This window comes from Carassius gibelio, chromosome B13 (genome assembly GCF_023724105.1).
Source record: "Carassius gibelio isolate Cgi1373 ecotype wild population from Czech Republic chromosome B13, carGib1.2-hapl.c, whole genome shotgun sequence".
In the NCBI taxonomy this organism is placed as follows: Eukaryota; Metazoa; Chordata; class Actinopteri; order Cypriniformes; family Cyprinidae; genus Carassius; species Carassius gibelio.
Genome location: NC_068408.1, coordinates 2,772,914 through 2,793,232, shown reverse-complemented (window position 1 = coordinate 2,793,232; position 20,319 = coordinate 2,772,914). Strand labels below are relative to the sequence as shown.

At 37.2% G+C, this 20,319-nt stretch overlaps 1 protein-coding gene across 4 annotated transcripts in view; it reads right to left on the bottom strand.

Annotated features, from left to right (window-relative positions):
• The window catches only part of lyst (lysosomal trafficking regulator), a 96,447-nt gene that overhangs the window by 39,747 nt on the left and 36,381 nt on the right, over positions 1-20,319 (bottom strand). For all 4 annotated transcript variants that reach the window (XM_052572978.1, XM_052572976.1, XM_052572977.1 and 1 more), the window contains 10 exons: positions 17,426-17,612; positions 13,863-13,953; positions 11,249-13,340; positions 9,156-10,134; positions 6,755-6,916; positions 4,771-4,927; positions 2,835-3,061; positions 2,336-2,402; positions 1,617-1,726; positions 83-449 (listed from right to left, as the gene is read on the bottom strand). In XM_052572978.1, coding sequence (XP_052428938.1) covers positions 83-449; positions 1,617-1,726; positions 2,336-2,402; positions 2,835-3,061; positions 4,771-4,927; positions 6,755-6,916; positions 9,156-10,134; positions 11,249-13,340; positions 13,863-13,953; positions 17,426-17,605 — 4,432 coding nt within the window. In that variant the 5' untranslated portion in view covers positions 17,606-17,612. The remainder of the gene's footprint in view (positions 1-82; positions 450-1,616; positions 1,727-2,335; positions 2,403-2,834; positions 3,062-4,770; positions 4,928-6,754; positions 6,917-9,155; positions 10,135-11,248; positions 13,341-13,862; positions 13,954-17,425; positions 17,613-20,319) is intronic.

The following is a 20,319-nucleotide window of genomic DNA, read 5'->3' as shown; positions in this document are numbered from 1 at the left end:
GATTTATCGTGCAGCCATAATAAATACTATAATATAAAAAAACACTAATCGGCATTAGACACATATATAAAGCTGCTCCTACCCTTCTTGTAACGGCCGTCCTCATCCTTCCCCGCTCGTACCCACAGTGAGGCGCTGAAGCCACTGGCCATGTGAGGCCAGCAGTTCTGTCCCATCAGGGGCAGGTGGAAGGGTGCTGTATGCCAGGGAGAGCTGCGCAGATGACCGGGTCTGCTCAGGTCTGCTTCACCACGACCCAGAGGTAATTTACCCCTCAGAAGAGTGTTTACTCCACCCTTACCACCAGCCGTCCCATGAGCCCTCATCCCAGGGGAGGAGCTCAAACCAGGGACCCCTGCACCGGGGATCATGGGAAAGGACATGAAGTAGAGCGGCTCTGTGTCTGCATTAGCCTCCACAATCTGAAGCAAGCCTCTCAGCAAGATCTCCTACAGATGATGGAGACAAAATGAAGATTTCTGCATTCCACGAAGAAAATATTAGTGTTTTTTCTTCTGTGTCTCACACACAAGCGCAACTTTAGCACTTTATTTACCAACTTTCAGACCCTTTTAGTGGCTTTATTCCAATACATACTGACAAGCTTAGCGACTGTTTTGGATAAACTTTAGCTATCATTCAGTTGGAAGATTTAAGTTGTGATTAATCAATAGTTTATTCATGACGATCATGCGATTAATCATGAATAAATGTTTTAATTGATTGACAGCCCTAATATATATATACATATAAACACACATAACCCTGTATACTGGATGGCAAATCAGCATATTATAATGATCTCTGAAGGATCACATGACACTGGAGTAATTATGTTGAAAATTCACCTTTACATCACAGGAATAAATTACGTTTTACAATATATTCAAATAATACATAGTTATTTTAGATAATAAAAATATTTCACACTATTACTATTTTTACTGTATATTTAATCAAATAAATGCAGCCTTGGTGAGGAGAACTCGAACAGCAATCAAAACTAAAATGTGCTCAACATAATATCTTCACAAATATGACTTACTGACCAGTTTTGTGAAATTCACACACTGGTGAAGTCTTTTTCTTTCGCCTGGTACAATGAAAGTGTTCTGAGCACTAAAGACCGTGTGTGTTTCTAGTTAGAGACTTGTGACTCCCTATGGGCCTTTATTAACACGATGGTGTGAAAAGCACATTTCACAGGGCCATTAGCAATACTCCATGGATGGCATACAGTAGATGCCAAAAAGAGCAAGGAAATACAATGGTTATATACAGCAGTTGAGCATAAATGAAGGAAACACAAATTGCAGTATGTTAAATGTTGAATATACAACAGGATAAACAACTAGCGAAGTGACTAGGTGATCACGGAGATCATTATTTTAGAACTTCATATGTAGATTTATTCTTCATCTTCAATCTACAGTATGCCAAAGCCACATAATATTGAGGCAATAGCCGTGGAAGACTAGCAATCAAAAACTGGCGAGGAGCATAAAGAAAAACTGGAACAAAGACAAAGATAATGAATTTCTATCAGTGTTGACACACTTAAGGTTGGCATTAGTAAAAGCACACCTCATTTAAATGCTATGTGAGGTTGCACTTACAGTGGGCGGAGTCTTCTCCAGGAAGAGGCGTGTCAATAGGGCGAGTTCCTCCGATGTCATCCTGTCACTCACCATGGCAACAAGCAGCTCCATCAGTATTGTCTGGCATTCTGCATAGAGCAATCAGTGTTTAAGGCTAATTAACATGACTCAGCATGATCAGCAAAATGAAAATAAAAATTGTCATCATGAAATTAAAATGGACAATTCCTTTCTTTTCTTCTCTTTTTTTTTTATATTGCAGTATTATTAATATTATTATCATAAATTGTACTATAAATCTTTTATCTGTGCAATTCATTATTTTTTTTTTTAATGTATGTGCCCTCTTTATTAAAAACATTAACTTCCCAATAATCTCAACTACATATATAAAATCATTAAAATGATGTATAGAGAATTTATTTCTAACTACTTTTTTTTTTTTAATATAAATATTTTTTATAAAATGCATTTATATTTCTAACAATATTTATATATCAAAAGAAATATATGTATATTTTAAAAATATGTATAAATAATTTTTATTTGTTGTACTGCCTTCCATTCAATTTGTGTTTATTTATTTTTTTAATTCATTGTATTGCAGCATATTTTGTGAAAAACCTTGGGAATAATGCAAAATATGATTAAACTAAAAAATTTAAACCAAAAAATCTGGGCACATTGCAGTGATAATTAGAGGAAATGTGCATAATTTAAGTATAAACAATATAGACCTTTATAGGAGGCATCTGATTGGCTGAGAATGTTCTGAAATCCAGTGAGAATAGCTTTCACACCACCCTGACAAGAGAAAAAGAGCATGATGGGTCACATTTCTTCATAAATACAGTAAAGATGATTTAATCCGGTGCTCCAGAGTGAGCAAACCATTAGTGACAAGTATACAAAGCAACAACATATCAAAATACTTCATAAAACCTATAAAGATGTCTTCAATAAAAATCATAAAGAGCTTTCGAAATGCAGTTCTTCTAGAGTTAAAAGAACAAAAAATCTCAAATTCTCAAAGGTTTGCATAATGTCATCTTGCTCCTGCTACACAGATTCTTTGGTTTCAAGTATACGCTTTCAACTGGTTTCTGGAACAAAACCTTTTACCAGATGAAGGTAGGTAACATAGACAAAAGGTTTTCTGGAAAAAGATATGTCACTGTTTAGCATTAATATGTAATTGCATGAATAAATCAGTTTGGCATGAGATAAGGGTCTGACCTGCTGGTAGAGCAGCGCTGCGTTGTTGTGGTGGCCTTTCACGGCTCCTAACAGACTCTGCAAAACATGGCCCAAAACCTCCAGGTCCGGAGAGCCGCTGGCTAACAGCTGTAGCTCCATCGAGCAGATCTCCGGGAACAGCAGACGGCCGCTGCCCGAGCCCTGAGGCACTCCTGCCATTCCTAACGTACATTCCCCCGACGAGACTCTAGCCTCCACCTTTATCCCTGTCACAGGAAGACAGAAGACAGACTATAAACAACACAATGATAATAATATAATAACTGGTGGTGCTGCAAGAGTGCACACAGAAGGACTGAGGAGCAAGTGCTGAATGTACAGAGGCTGCTCACAGGGAAATGAATTAAGCTGATGGAGGTGCCACACACCGCAGAACACACATGATTTAACTGTGGACAACCCTGCAGCTCCTACCCAAGATCTGGGTGATTTTCATTAATGAAGTTCTGCCTCACACACACATATAAACACATGTGCACATGCACACACACAGAGCACTCCCTTACAAACAGACATTGACGGACAGAAAAGTAGAAAGATAGACAGACAGATAACAGAAAGATATAACAATCGATTGATAGACAGAAAAAGAGAATGTTAAAAAGGCAATGGAACAATAGATAAACCAGCGGTTCTAAAAGTATACATTTAAAGGTCTGAATCTGAATTCCTAACGATGTCAAAAAGTCCAGAATAATTATTACACAACTTGTTTTTTATAAACATGCTTATAATGCTTATATATTTTCAGTTTTGAGATTTGAATATTCTTTTTTTTTTTAATACCTGGCATCCACCACAAAACGGTTCTCATTGACTCTTTTTTACTATTGGTTCGGTTCGAAGACCTGTCAGATATGGTTACGGTTGTATATCCACGTGGGCCTGGTACGGTTCAGCACGATTACAAACCGTATCCGTGCTGACTGGCCTTGATTGGCACGGAATAAAACAGTTGAGCAAAGAGAGCCGTTCAGCCCAATAGTGGAAAGCGGCTTATGAACCGCCCATGAGTGAACGTCATGATTCAGTTCATCTGGAAGAGAAGATGAAAATGCTGAAGGCCTCAGCTGTAAGGGAGCACTTTAAATTGAGTGAGGACAAACACAGGCAGTGTGCCAGATATGCAATTTGAAACTGGTTTACCACAACAGCAGAAAATACTTGCGAATACGGCAGTCATAAAAAACAACATGCAGCAGCCCAGCCTAATAATAATTTGTCTATATTAAAGTATCGCTCGTAACCAGGTGTTGATTACTACTAGGACCAGCCCTAGTCTAAATGAATGAAATAACAGCATTGTCACATCAGTAGATTAACAGAAATGATTCATCAGATGCTGAAATCAAACTCCACTAGCTAGACCGCAGTTGTTTTTCACTTTCACACTCAGACTGCAAACACAAACACGGGACTCTTGCCATTCCAAGCTTTGCCTTCAGTTCCCTCCATTATAAATGAGATCAACTACAGGTCCTCGTGCGAAACCGAGTGATCTTACAAAATAAAGCTCAAATCTGTGTATGTAATAGACTGGTCAAAAGCTGCAGTCACAAGACATAGCAGAAGAAAACAATGACACCATTCTCAGCGCCAGAGAGCCAGCGCTGCATGTGACTAGAGAACAGGATCACGTAACGCTTGACCAGACGTTCACTCGCTCTACCTGACACTAACCGGCTCAGACCGGCTACCACTTTCTAGATCATTCTACAAATTCCCCCAGATATCAGTTACTATGCACTTTTCAGCTTGGCTAACTGTGATGATAATTACTGTGCACTTTCATTTCAGGATGTTAACATTACAATAACAAGCCTTTAAAACTAACAAACTACACGAGATACTTTTGGCTGTAGATAATATGCACAAACACTCTACAGTTAAACACAGAATGAATGGGTGGTACTACCTTCCTCCTGACGGGTGGAGTCCTCAGGGTTACTCTCACTGTCTGCCTCATAGCCTTCCTCTTCTCCCAAGGGTGGAGCACCACTCACCTGAGCTTCATCCACCTCCTCTGACAGATCACCTGCTGGAGGTGCCACCTCACCGCTGACCTGACACTTCTGCGCAGAGGGACAGGAAGATCAGACACAGACGGAAAGATTAAATAACAAAAAGACAAATTAAGAATTAATAAAATACATTCAACTTCTTATAAAATATTAGAATGTATTCATATAAATATACTCCTTTAATAATAATAATAATAAAAATAGGCAGTGATGCTAATAATATATACATAAAATTAACATAAAATGTATCATTAAATATTTAATGTGTGAATGTGTCTTAAGTCTCCGGGGTATATTTGTAACAGCCAAAAAAAAAAAAAAAAACATTGTATGGGTCAAAATTATATATATTATATATATATATATATATATATATATATAAATATATATATATATATATATATATATATATATATATATATATATATATATATATATATATATATATATATATATATATATATATATATTTATGACAAAAATCATTAGGATATTAAGTAAAGATAATGTTCTAATAAGATATTTTGGGTGGGATGAATTCTAAATAATATGATGACAGATTAATGGATAAATAATTAAAACATTGCCACCATTAAGTATAAAATTATAAATACACACACACACTTGATTGTATTGTTGTTGCAATTAATACTAGAAGGAGGGATGGAATTTTAATCAAGATAATATAAAGATAAATCAATTAAGAAATAACAAAAAATAAAACAATATTATCAATATTATTAATAATGTTTTGTGCATTATGTAACATTATATAATCCAATTAAAATAACAAAATAATGATTATCAAATGATGAACTTCATTTGGACAACTTTAAAAGCGATTTTTTTCAATGTTTAAATTTTTTTGCACCCTCAGATTCCAGATTTTCAAATAGTTGCATCTCAGCAAAATATTGTCCTCCTAACAACTTATTGGTTTATTTATAAGTAAATGTAAAAAAAAAGTATAAAATCTATGGACTTGTGTGTTGTGTGATCTATGGACTTGTGTGTTCAAGCATTAAAGTACGAAAAGTCCAATATCACTCTCTCATACAAATGCACACAGAGAAATCACTTCAAAATGTTAGAGCTTTTGTTTCTCCAACATCTCAACATATCAGAACAACAATAGCAGAGTAGATTCAAGCTGAGCAGACAGCAGACTCTTACCTTCTAGAAAATAAGATTTTTTCAGAATAATCTCCGGTTGCATTGCAACAAAAATTAAAGTAAACAATCCGTATAACATCACTTCTGGTGTTGTCTTTGTTAGAGAGACAAAGTTTGTGATTTCAGAAAGCTGGTAAAGTAAAAAAAATATATGATTTTGGTCACAGGACCACATCAGCTGATTGTTTCCACATAAAACATATCCCCAGTGTGTCCCGCAGTGCTCAATCACACAAAAACACACAAAGAGGCTGTTTATCCTTGTTGGCCAGAGGTCATTTTATTTCAGAAAGCAGATTTACGTATTAAATAACTGACGAGTGGCAAAACAAATTCTTACTATGTCCAAATGATAAGATTTATTTGGGAATTATTTGGTGATGCGTTTCACTGCAAACAACACTGCTGGCAAGAAGAGCCCTCAATGCAACTGAGAGCATCTACAAAGCCAGTTATATAAATATTGCAACTAGCAACATACTAATAGAAAATTAATTATATAGCAGACAATACACCTTATAGATTTTGTATTTTGTCACCAAAAGTTCATTTTATTTTAGAGAATTCACTACTTTCTTTAGCTTTAGACAGCAGGCCATGAAAGGGAACTACTTGGTTGGGTGAGATAAAAGAAGCGCAGTGAGATGAAGATCAGACTCAAGCCTCAGCAGGGCTGTACAGGATGGGAACAAGCAACTAAATTACCTTGTCAGGTTTCTCCTCGATGACATCTGGACTGCAGAACATCTCCGCCAGTGCCACACGGAGTAAGGAATCAAACAGGGGAACAGCTAGTTCAGAATTAACAACTCCAGATCGAGAGAGCTGATCCCGGACCTCACACAGAGTCTCCTCCACAGACTGCAGCTATGGGACACAGTGTGGAAAATTACACTCTTCGAGAATGAGAACAGGACATAGTCACTCATTTCAAAACGGCCACCAAAAGCTCTGTTCCAAAGCCTAGCATGCCTACACTGACACTTTCAGGTATCATTTAAGGCCCCTGATGCAACATCACATTTCTCCGATATTAAGAAAAGAAGAAAAATCATTGTTTTAAATCTAATAAAACTGATAACCATTACTGAATTTACTGTATTTAAAAAAAAATGTTTATGGTTAATCCTAAAGTGTACTTTGTTCTTTACACTTTTGGTCAAGCATGCAAAGCCAGATTTTATTTTGTACGCTGAGCTGCATGAGGATCTAATATGTTGAGCGTTTGTGTTTGTGCATGCTTAGGGTTGCCAACTTCAGAAAAAGAAAATAAGGGACAAATGTGTTTTTTCTTAGAAAAATAAGGTACACGTTCCTGTTTTATATATATTTTACATTTTAAATGTTTTTTAAATGGAGTCTCTTATGCTCATCAAGGCTGTATTTATTCGATAAAAGATATAGAAAAAATTGTAATACTCTAATATATTATTGCAATTTCTAACATTGGTTCCTATCTTAATATATTTCATATGATTTCTGAAAGGATCATGTGACATTGAAGACTGGAGTAATGATGCTGAAAATCCAGTGCTGCATCACAGAAATAAATTATATTTACAATTATGTTAAAATAGAAAACTGTTATGTTAAACTGCAATAATTTTTTTAGTAGTTTTGATAAAATAAATGAATTAAGCATAAGAAACTTGTTTAACAAACAAAAAAAACAAAAAAAAATTGATTCCAAACGTTTTAACCTTTGAGTGTGTGTGTGTAAGTATACAGTAGGCCTACTACAGTATATGCATATTTTTCAATTAAAGAGAACTTATGGCCTGCTTTTGGTGCTCGACACTTCATTGGCCAGTTTGTGTTTTAAGAATGAGATTCAAGGTTAAGACTACACATAAAATGTCAAATGTTTTATCTATTTAACAACATTACCTACAACAGAGAAAGATGACTTCCCTTATAGGTCACATCTTCCATCCGGTAAAATGCATGTTTTCTTGCCTGGCTGGATGTTGGACTTACGAAAAATAATCATGCTGTTTGCAAACTGACTTGCTGAAGTTGAAACTTCAAAGTCGTGGCCTAGTGGTTAGAGAGTTTGACTCCTAACCCTAGGGTTGTGGGTTCGAATCTCGAGCCGGCAATACCACTACTTAGGTACCCTCGAGCAAGGCATCAAATCCCCAACTGCTCCTGGGCGCCGCAGCATAAATGGCTTCCCACTGCTCCGGGTGTGTGTGTGTTCACTGCTCTGTGTGTGTGTGCGCACTTTGGATGGGTTAAATGCAGAGCATGAATTCTGAGTATGGGTCACCATACTTTGCTGAATATCACGTCACTTTGGTCTTAAAGCCTCCAAAAATCAAACACTTGTCCAAAAATATATAATTAATTCTCAGTCTAGAGTTTGTAATTTGTATGGTCTAAGAGGTCATGCGGAATATGCCTTAAACTGTGTTCCACAGGGCTTTCATATGGAAAGCTTCTTTGATGTCTTTAATACAGGATGATTCCATATTATACAGAACAGTTGGCAACCCTATGCATGCTATCAAATAGAGTATACTTTGATAGAAAAAGTGTTCACTGTATGAATACACAAAAAGTTCTCATCAAATCTGAAGAATACATTGGGCTTTAGTTAGGGTGACCATACGTCCTCTTTTTCCATAGAAGTGTACTGGCTGGGTTTTCTAAATTGCCTAAAATGTCTGGTTTTGGCTTTGTTTTACCATTGTTTTCATACCTGAAGGTAGTGACCGAAAAACAGTTTGACCATGAGCATATATATTAATTATTGTACATAATTAACCAGTTGTGGCATGCGAGAAAGTGGGATCTACAGAGAACAGTCAAAGCAATGCAAATACATAGCCTACATATGTGTATGAGGACTGTAGAGAGCATGTCAACAGAAATACAAAGACATTTTAGGCAATTTAGAAATCCCGGCCTGGACATCTCCAGGACAAAGAGGACGTATGGTTCACATACTTTACGGTTCTGTGTTGTTAGCTCACCAGTACTGAAATCAATAGCCTCCTTTGCATTTTTATTTGAGTAGTGACCCGTTTACATGGGACTCATTCCATCCCCTTACAAGGCAGCTCACTAGGGTTTGAAACCGAGCTAGTATGTGTGTCCACTGTACCTGAAAGGATAGGTCTGGTTCAAGTCTCTGTAGAGCTGAATTGGCACTGTGGAGGCAGATTGCCAAAAGCGCCTCCAGCAGTCGGATGCTCTGGAGAGGCCATTCCTCTTCAAGCCTGTGTGTTGGGTCACTTGACTTGCTCTCAACTTGAGAGGGGCTGAAAGTGTCGTGCTGGTGGGATTCCTCTGTACCAGCGGCTGTCGTTATATTGTCAAACTGTCCTGCATGTGCTTGAGCTGGAGTGTCTACATGAGATGGACTGCTTTTGCCCTTACTCTCTCTCTTTTTCTTAAATTTACAATCTTTGTTTTTAGAAGTGAGTTTCTGGATCACCATTGTCATTAGACGCAAACAGACGTCTAGACCTCCCAGTCTAAAGAACTGCCTCTGGAATACTGGACTGGCCATGTACACCCAACGGCATACTGACCAAACATCGGCAGCTCTGCGTATCTGTTCTTTAGAGGGAAGAGCCACACTGTCTGGGGAAAGGCAGGGCAGTCGTCCACCCAATGGTTCACTAGCTGTACTATCATAGCCTGAGGTGTCTTCAGAGTCATTTGCAGAGTCTCTGTCAGAGTCTGCCTCTTTGCTTACACATAAGAAGGCTACACACAGAAAAAGATTGATCGTATTCAAATGCACCTCACCTCGGTTACGTGCTAATGCTGAAAATGCACTTTTGCCCTTTGGGTGAGGGCATGCCTCTTTCAGGCCTTCATAAAATTTAGTGAGGCTCTGAGGTCCTTCGCCAGCCCCACGTGAACTCAGTTCCTCTACAAGCCCCAAAACAGCTTCTCTCTCCGTACCATCCGCTCTTTCCAGCTCATGCACAGCAGATTCCGTGTGATGGAAACACCCATTTAAGATAAGTGTCTCGAATGCTTTCAGTGCCCACGGACGAGTGGAGTCCAAGTAGATCAACTCTGTGATTTGGTTCAGTCCATTACAACTCAGGAACAATTCCCGAACCACCCGGCTGAATTGGAAGACAAAATCAGAAGCTATAAATTGGAATCTTTGATTATTTCAAAGGCCATTTTAGAGGCTTTCAGCACTAACACTTTAGATCCAAACAGAGCTTGGTTTGCATGAAAAATGATTAATGTGAAAGCTTTCATGCAAATCAGGGAGTGCACTGCATTATTGAACTCGAAACTACCTGTAGGAGATCTTCAGTTGCAATGGAAATTAGTGACACAGGTTAGGGCTGCACAATTAATCTAAATTATATAGCAAAGCCAATACATCGCAATAAGGCAGAAGCTGCAATTATCATGTGCATCTTTCAGTAAACAGTGAATCTTCATACGAAGGCCAGAGTGTGCTCCTGCAATGAAACTCCAAATATGACTTGCAGAAGAAACCCAGGAAATCCCTATAGGGGTTGCTGAATAAACAGATTTAACTTCTTTCATTAATTCATCATGACCAATAAACACGACTATGACAATGTATGGTTAATCTGAGTTATTATTATAATAAAGTATACAATAAAGCAACGTTAATCGACATTAACTTTATCACTGCTTAGAATATTATGAAATATGTTGTGTGCCTTATTCTGTGTAAGAAGCCACATCACCTCACAGAAGGATTTATTTCACTTGACTTACATTATGAAGTGAGTTTGGAGTAGAAACATGTTATTAAATGTGATATTTTCACGTGTTTTCAGATGGAGCAGCATTTAGTACACAGAGCTGGAGTTCACTGACAAGCTGAGCAAAATCATGTTCATAATCGCAGACCATTTAATCGCACGATTATGAAAACAATTTGCATAGCTTAGTGAAATAAGACATGTGTAGTAAATGCTGCTCAATCTGAAAACACGTGCTGGAGATTTACTACTAATCACAGAAACGGCTTTACTGACAAGATGCAAGATGCTCATGACAATCACCTGCGATTAATCGTGCAGCCATAACACAGGTGACGATTTACCTTAGATACAGGTGAGAGTGAGCATGCAGTATAATCATGCAGAGTTAGTACAATCTGAGTAAATATGCCCAGTGTGAAAGTCCCCTTAAATAAATAATCAACAGTGAACTGGAGGAAAAAGGAAGATAAAAAAAACATGGTCATACCTTGACTTCAGCAGAGCAGGCAGAGTTTGAAGATAAACCAGAAGTACCTCAACTGGGAGACAATTGGTATGGTAACTGCAGACTTGGCTACACGTAGTTGACACACCAAGTTGCTGGGCATGATGGGTTAGTTCCACACCCCGCTGAAGAACTGGATTAAAAATATGAGTGTAGAGTTGCCACTGGACTACTACATTGCCTCGTAAAGTCAACTGGCATACATGACCGGCAATTTGTTGACTCAAATGCCAGTCTTCCCCAAACACAATTTCTTGATAGGCCTCTAAAGCATCCCATTTCCATAGCATGTCTTCAGTTCCTCCACTGGGCAGTATACCTTGGGAACGATAAGAGGGAGACGGGGACGTGGATAAGTTTGATTCTTTCTTAGGTCCATAAGCCTGCAGAGTCTCTTCAAGGCCAGGTAACTGGCTACTATCCAAAGTGCAAATGTTGCAGGAGGCAAGCTTGGCCTTTTCTGAAGGTTGACCACCTCCAAGCTGTTCTAAGACTAGTCTACTAAGGACACTCAACACGTGGGACTGGTAGCTCCGAAGTCCTGGAGCCTGAAATGCCTGGAGCATTGGTCCAATTACAGACCTTGGATCCATGCAGCAACAGATTCCAACAGCTTGCACTCCAGCCAGTACCTGAAGAACAGCAGGACCTGAGGGTGACAGGCGCTGGAAAAGACGCAAACATTGGTGGGCACAAGCTGCAAGGCAACAACAGCGTTCAGGGTACCGCACTTCTCCATCTTGACCCTCTGATATCTCCTCAAAAGGATTACGTCGGGCTGCTTGCTTGAAAGCGGATACCGGCAGTCCTGAGAGGTCACGGTGATGGTGCATAAAGTGGGTGTATTCACAGCGACGGTGTCGACGACGTGCACAAACTGACTGGTGTAGCTGCTCTGACTTGGCCCTCTTAACAGCACTGATTATCTTAAGTACATCAGCTATTAGACAACGCAGATGCTCTGATGCCTCATTGCCAACTTCTGAATCTCGAGCTTCTGCTAATGCCTCAAGGCGCAGAGCTGTTGCCTCAAAGAGCTCCAAGCCACGGTGTTGGACAAATTCATGAACTAACTCAAGAGACTGACTGAAAAAGAAAGGGTTGGGAGCAGAGGCCTGTAAGCAGCCTAGTAGTAGTTGCAGGACACCCTCCAAGAGTTCTGGCAGAAGCAAGGCCCGGTGACGGTACCTTGAAAAGGAAAAATCTTCTTGAATCTCCTGCAGAGTCTTCTTTGGCCTTGGAGCAAAAGGGTCAGCTTGCCTTTCTAAACAGGTACGAATCTTTAAAGTTGCTCTGAGGAGGTCAGTCAAGCTTCGACGCAGATTATCAGGCAGTGTCTCATTTTGACCCACATCTACAAACATCAAGTGCAGGATTGTGCGTAGAAGCATCCTTTGAACAAGTGCAATTGGCTCCTCAGTCCAGCCTCCAGCTAGCTCATCGATCCCACCTCCAGCACCACCGCCAGGGCCACAGCAGTCACCAAATTCTGTGAGTATCTCTGTGAGGGTGGGAACAACACTGACCGCCAAGCTTGGGTTATGATTGATGGTCATGTCGAATTTGCAGACTTTTTCAAGAAGAGAAAGTAGAACATGGCAAAGGTCAAAAGGTGAGTTTTCCATACGGTTGAAGATGGAGAGAGTAGTGGGGTCTGTTAGCATGTTAGGATCTAGAGTTGGAGATCCAAACAGTCTCATGTGAGGTTGGGAAGGCTCAATGGTGCCCATGGCATCGAAAGTGGGATGTTGCGATGCTGGCTGTGATGGATTGTTGGACTGATGGAGCTGGCAACTAACACGAATGGCCGAGCTGTGGAATCTGCGATGTTTGCTCCCAGTGTTTGTGGTCTTATCATCCGAGTTGGCTTCAGAATCTGATGTGGAAAGCTGAGATTTGCGTGCATCCCTCACAGAGTATCGCTGAGCTGTCCTTCGTGATCGACGTGACTTCCAGGAGCCAGATAAACGCTTCCCAGAGCTCTGCACATCACAGCTATCTTGCCCCGCCTTTTGAGGGATGGTCCTTCTCTCTTGGCATAGAAACACATTTAGTAATGAAGGCAGGATGAAATCTAAAGTCAAAAAGCAGAGTAGGAAAGGAATAAGTTTAACGGATTGTCCTGACTACCATCAACTGGTTTAATCTGGTTTCATGATGCAATTCATGATGACCTCAAGAGGTCTGTTTACAACACAACTGCGGGAACTAATAACTCAACAATGTGGAAAGCAGCTGCTAGAAAAGACCAGAATTCCTGCACTAAATACCTTAGGTCTCAAGCTCAATGAAAAGTCTTATCCTTTCCATCATCCTTTAACCGTACTGTTTCATAAGTCAAGCCATCTCATGGTTTCACTTATTGTCCATGCAGGCATTTACTTAAAAATTCATGGTGTCCTTGGAAGATGAACACCATAATATACGTTATAAAACAAGTTGTATAGAAGTATATCATATTTCCAACTGAATGCATTGCCAGGATGTCATATAATATTAGAACATAATTATTTAATTGAAGGCTTAAGGTAGGTTATAGTATACCTCTACTGCATTCTCAAAATAATTAAGGGCTTTATTAAATGTAGTGACTCACCTGGGGCTTTTTCCTCCTGAACAGGAATCTTCCAGACCAGAGGTAGCAGGGACAACAAGAGTGTAAGCAGCTCTTCACGACAGGTCAACTCCTAAGTAAAATGTTAGAGGTTAATTCAGGATTTTGAACTGAATTCTTCACTCAATCCATCCAAATCCAATCAAAAACAGTCTCCTTGTGTTGATAACCACCTAGAAGACCACCACCTTTCTTTTCTAACTTCTCTCCTCTCTTTAGTTTCTAGAATTACACAAAAGATATAAAGTTACAGAAAACAAAAACTCTCCAATGGTTTTCTTCCAACTGCCTAAGACAAATACAGGTTTTGCTGGACATGAAGTACAACAGCAAGCCTCTAAATAATGGCTCCACCCTGAGCAAGAAAGCATTCCTCGCAAGGAGAAGTGAAAGCACCCTGCCACATGTGAATTAAAAGCAAATACAGGGGAATGCGTTCCACAGTGCTGTGTGACCCCAAGTAAACATTCATCTGGCAACATACTCATAAGCTAATTAGCAAAGTGGCTAGGGACCCGTATTGACCCACCACTATGCAAACACACAGGCGATTGATGTAGTGTTGAGAGATAGTTAAGCAGTGCTGAGTTCAGAGAAAAGCCCCATGTCTTGCGAGTGAGAACCACTCCAGACATGATTCATAAGAACTCTCACTTCAAAGAGATAGAATGAAGTAGAGGCGGCAGAAAGGGGTCTGAAGAAAAACACGGGATCAAATAAACCACTTGTCATTTCTTTCGGCATCATGTGAAAAAATCAGTTGATAAATAACATAGAAAATGATTTTTACTTACCTGTCAGTTTAAAAAAAATGTGAATAATAAAATAATACAAAACAGTAATGCACTAACAACGGCTGTGCATGGTGCCAGGCAATATTATTATATTGAAAAGCAGTTTCAAAAGTATAGCCCGTTATTTAAAACATCATAACCGCATTGCTAGAAAGAACATCTTTGCATAATACACAAAAGAAAAAGAAAAGGAACCGTTTACATGGAACAAACTTTACTCACAGGAACAACCCTAATGAAAAATAACCAGAAGTTCATCTGATAGTTCCACCTCGAAAACACCAATTTGGATACACTATAAATAGACTACTAATTTTAAGACATTATATTACTGCATACTGTGTCTAAACCAGTGTTATTTTGATATTGTTGGGATATTTTTATTAATAATTTGAAATCAATTATTTATTTTTATATACTTTTTGTTTTCATTTTAATTTTGAAGTTTTAGAAATTTAGTTGTGTTTTTGTCATTATTATTTTTCTTTTAAAATTTCTATATAGCTTACACTTACACTTAGTTATTTTAACTATAGTTATTTAAGTACTTCAAGTTGAACTAAATGAAAATGAGAAATGGAATGTGCTGAAATAAAATGTTATGGTTTTCAAATACATTTTAATTTATTTCAGGTAAAGTTTATTTTCAAGTAACTATTTTTTCAATGGTTTTAGTTTGTTTTGGTCAACTATAGAAACCCTTGTCTACATATAAAATTGCAAACATGCAAAACAATAACTCTCAATGACTAGAGTTTTTCAGTATTTTCTAAGTCACATTGTGTAGTTCACTTGCAGTGTGTCAACAGAGAAATGGATGTCTGTATTTATGGGCTTCACTGCTCTAAGCAAATATTTTCTTTCTCCTTCCTCGTGTCTGCAAGGAAAGATCCAGAAAGAAACAGCAAGAGTATATCCCAGGTTCCATTTATTAAGTCTGTATGGAGTCTGAGGTCCATAGAAAAGGCATTAGAGGATGAACACAGATCCAACGCTATGTTTCACTAATCATCTTTTTATATATATATATATATATATATATATATATATATATATATATATATATATATATATATATATATATATATATATATATATATATATATATATAGAACTGAAAACAATATATACATATAGGCAATTCATCAAAACTCACTTAAATTCTTGAGATTTTAATGCATGGACGCTTAAGTAAAACTAAAGTCACTGCATAAAGGAAATACTTTAAAGATCCACTGTATGCAGTATTTATGCGAATGCATGAACCATTCAGGAATGTTACTCAGCTCTGTTGTGACTGTGACATATCACCATGCTATTTCTGAACAACACCAGCATTTGGACAGGAATTCAGTCCCTAAATAACACGTCTTTTGAGTTTGACTAACACATTTCCATGACTTGTCCAGGAATTATTCAGTCAGTGAGCATGACAAAAGAATAAAAGCGGATATATTCTGAATTGTATTTTTCCATTACGTTTTTCATAAACGTAAATCATGTGTGCAATTAACACAATCTGCTTTGTCCCTGTAAAGCGTAACATGAAATCTCTCATCTTTTTTATGGAACAGTTCATTGGACAAAAATAATAATAATCTTGCATTATAAAAATTTGCATGTAAGTATATTACGCATAGTAAGCGTTTAAGACTCATGTAATAAGATACAGAGAATACAGTTCAATCTTATTCAGAGGCCCAAATTGAGCAAAATATGCAATTTGGTGGAGAAACTGATTTTTTTATTTGGCCAAAAAGTAATACAATTCTGAAAGCTTGTAAATGTAAATCAATGACATCTTTATAACAGTAAGAAAGATACTTACATAAAATTATATAAATATCAGTGGTCACTTTATATTTCCAATAATATGTCTTAGTAAAATTATTTTTTAATTCATAGATTGGTAATAAAAACATAATGCAATGCAAAAAAATGATGACTGAGAGCAAGTAAACATTCCTCGAAGGCCTGATGGATCATATTTGATTAAATGATTAATCGCATCCAAATTAAGTTTTTTTTTTTACATAATATATGTGTGTGTATATATATATATATATATATATATATATATATATATATATATATATATATATATATAAAAAGACAAATACATATAGAATAATTTTTTTATATATTTATAATCACATAAATTATTATCATATATAAATATATTTAATATATTTATAATATATTATATTTTAAATTTATAAACATTACATTTTTCTTGCATATATACATGCATTTGTGTGTATTTATATCTCCATAATAAAAATACACAGTACACACATATATATTATGTATACAAAAACTTTTATTTTGGATGTGATTATTTCGCATAAGCCAAGGCAAGTTTATTTATATAGCATATTTTGTACACAATGGTAATTCAAAGTGCTTTACATAAAAGAAAGGAAAATAATCATGAAGAAAAATTATAACAAAAATAAAAACAAGCAATTTTAAAACTTTGGATAAAAGATATTCTTATGTTTATTTTTTTTTATATCTGTAAAGATTTTAAAGAAAAAAAGAAGGTGGACGTTTGCACAATTATACTAAAACACCTTTTACTTGCAGAAAAAGTTTAAATGATCACTCAGTCGACAGAAGACATGCAGTAGATTCCAGAACAGGGTTTTCAGTAACGTTCTGATCATGTTGATCATCTAGATGCTTTAGTAGGCTTTAAGGTTCATTTTAAGGTTAAAGTATCGTATATCAAATGAAGCTTCTCTGACTGACCTGGTCAATGACAGAGTCCAGGGTGCTGAGGAGCAGGAACCCACGTCCACGCACCAGATACTCTCCCAGTGCCACCATGTGACTCTCCTCCTCATCCTCGGCCCGCTGGACCACCGCACTACACAGCTGGTGCACATCGGTCAGGAACTCCCGTGCCAGGGTGTTACTGGCCCCACTCATGTCCGAGCTGAGGGAGGAGAGAAACCCAGAACATGAATACATGTAAATCACCTGCTGGAACTTGCCACAGCTCTGCTGTAGTTTCACATACACTGCAGTTCTCTTTTTGAATAAATTAACAAGAAAATAAAAACAAGTGAAACTGCTCAGCTGGTTTCATGTCCCATAAATTCTTCTATATAAATAGATTTAAATACAAGAAAATCTGTTTTTGTTATAATCTAGTATGCTTCTACTGTATTTATGTTTACATATGATTAATTATGCAATCTCATAAGATACTTTAGATTACTTGATTACTGGATGGCAAGTGCGTTTCAAATAATATGAAATTCATGCATTAAACAGAACACAGCATATAGATATTGATAAGAAGCAGCAATATTAATAAATTATCATAAACGAGAATGGTTAATGATTTTCCCAATATCCAAAGTTGACTAAAGCTTGGATGTCTCTGTTTAATACGTCATCATGTGCACATTTTTAAGTCGTTACATGTAAATATATAGTCCCCAGTGGCGACCTCAGCAAAAACTTCACTCGCAAACTATTGCAAATGCGACCGTTTTAGTCACAATCTGGAGCCCTGAGTCTGTCTATTTGTCAACAGCCTCTGCAGATCAGATGTGGTCTATGTAAGAAGCTTACTAGGTTTGAGCCACAAAAAAAAAAAAAGTTCAATATTTCCAATATCTCACAAAGGCTGGCAGTCCATTTAACCCCACCAGTCCAGTCATTTCAATAATGCAGCTAACTAATCAAACTTGATCAGTGTAATGTAGGATATGGTATGCACACAGACTATGACTATGTGAGGCCTGAGAGGAACTACAGTGATGTTACACAACAGGATTAGGCTTCATGGACACGGACAGCAGATCCTGTCATCAGACACTGACCCAGTGTACTGTATCACATCAACCAGTTATTCCATCCACCACATCGACCGCTGGACAGGATTTCAGCCGGCTCACTTTACCAAATCGCAGAACAAATGGTCATAATAAGCATAACAATTCCCAGACATTGATCTAACCTCATTACTGTGAAGATATTAAGGATTTGCCGTTATCGAGTATTTTTTTAAAATCAAACAAAACACACCTACATGCATACATTAGTCTAGTAGGTTAGACTAGTGCACGCATGTGTGCATTCTTTCTCTGCATATTTCAATATCAAAACGCATTTATTGCAAAATGCAACATTTTGTTACATACAGTTAAACAATATCACATGAAGATCGAGTGCCGTTTTTTTACAAATGTGATTTTATACAACTGTTGAATAACAATGACAACATGCAAATGACTGTTTAAATGATTTGGTTCAGTCACAATGACTCACTTATTACCAGTGACTTGATGACACCTACTAATGGTTTTATGTATCAAAGCATTATTTCTTTCATTTGGAGCTGCAGGCTAAAGCATCCCATGTCCCTCGGAGCTGCATTAAACAGTGGGTAAATATATCTATTCCACTTCAGATGCAGCTTCAGTGTTTCCTCTGCAATGCAAAGATGAATTTTGTTGATGATTTCACTTTATTATTTTGTTTATTATTTAATTTGAAAAAAAAAAAATCTAACTAAATAAACTAAATGTGACATACTCACAAAATCTACTACATATACTCCATAAACACTATACTATGTTTTGTATAACTACAATAATTTAAATGCATTTTTTCTCTCCAGGCAAGTAAATACACCTCCATTGAAATCTACAATATCCAAACACAAACACACTATTCCAGGTGCGACAGTACCTCCTACAACCAGCTCGCAGTCAAATTCAACATCTCCTTCATCGTCTGCAGTGCTTCAGCCACATATTCCACTCATGGTCTCCGCTTAACTGCAAGAATCAAGCCTACATCCGCATGCCTCCACGCTTCACTAATGACTGAATTTTCTGTCCTGCTCCGGGAATTCCATTAAATTGGAATTTCAGAGGGAAGCTTTCCAGATTTTGAGTTGATCAGTGCATCACATGAAAGCATGTGATGTCACATGGTTGCACAGGGGCAGGCTGGGAAGCAAACTTCTGGGCAGGCCTGGGGGTGAACCCAATTCAATTTTGTAGTGAAGCTTAGATGATAAACCTGCCATCTGCCGGATGCGGAAACAATCCTTTTATGTAAAAACAAATCTTAGTCTTCTGCAAACCGTATTATCTTATTTTGCACAACCGAGTAAATATAAACATGCTTGGACTCCATCTTTTTAAATACAGTTAATTTCAAACTCAACTTGTATACTACATTAGTTCATATGAAGCATTTATTAGTCTTAGTTAATGTTAATTTCAGCATTTACTAATATAGTACATTATTAAAATAAAAAGTTATATCTGAGCCAGCATGAACTAACGATAACAAGTTGTATTTTTATCAACTAATGTTAAAGTTAATGTTCTCTCATCTTTTACTAATGTTGTTCCAAACCCAAAGGACTTCATTTGTTTTCAACTAAAGAAAGCAAGAGATTTTGAAAAGTTTCTAAGAAAAGTGTTGTATTTGATCATACAATTAAAGTCAATGAAGTCCAGTGTCTTTTCTTCAAAATATCTTCTTTTGTGTTCCTTTTTGATAATGTTATAAAAAACTAAAACTTGTAAATTGTTACCGATGTCCCTTACCTCAGTCAAAAGCAAAATAAAGAAATATTAAGTAAATTTTTTCCAAGTAATACTTTCATACTGGGACAA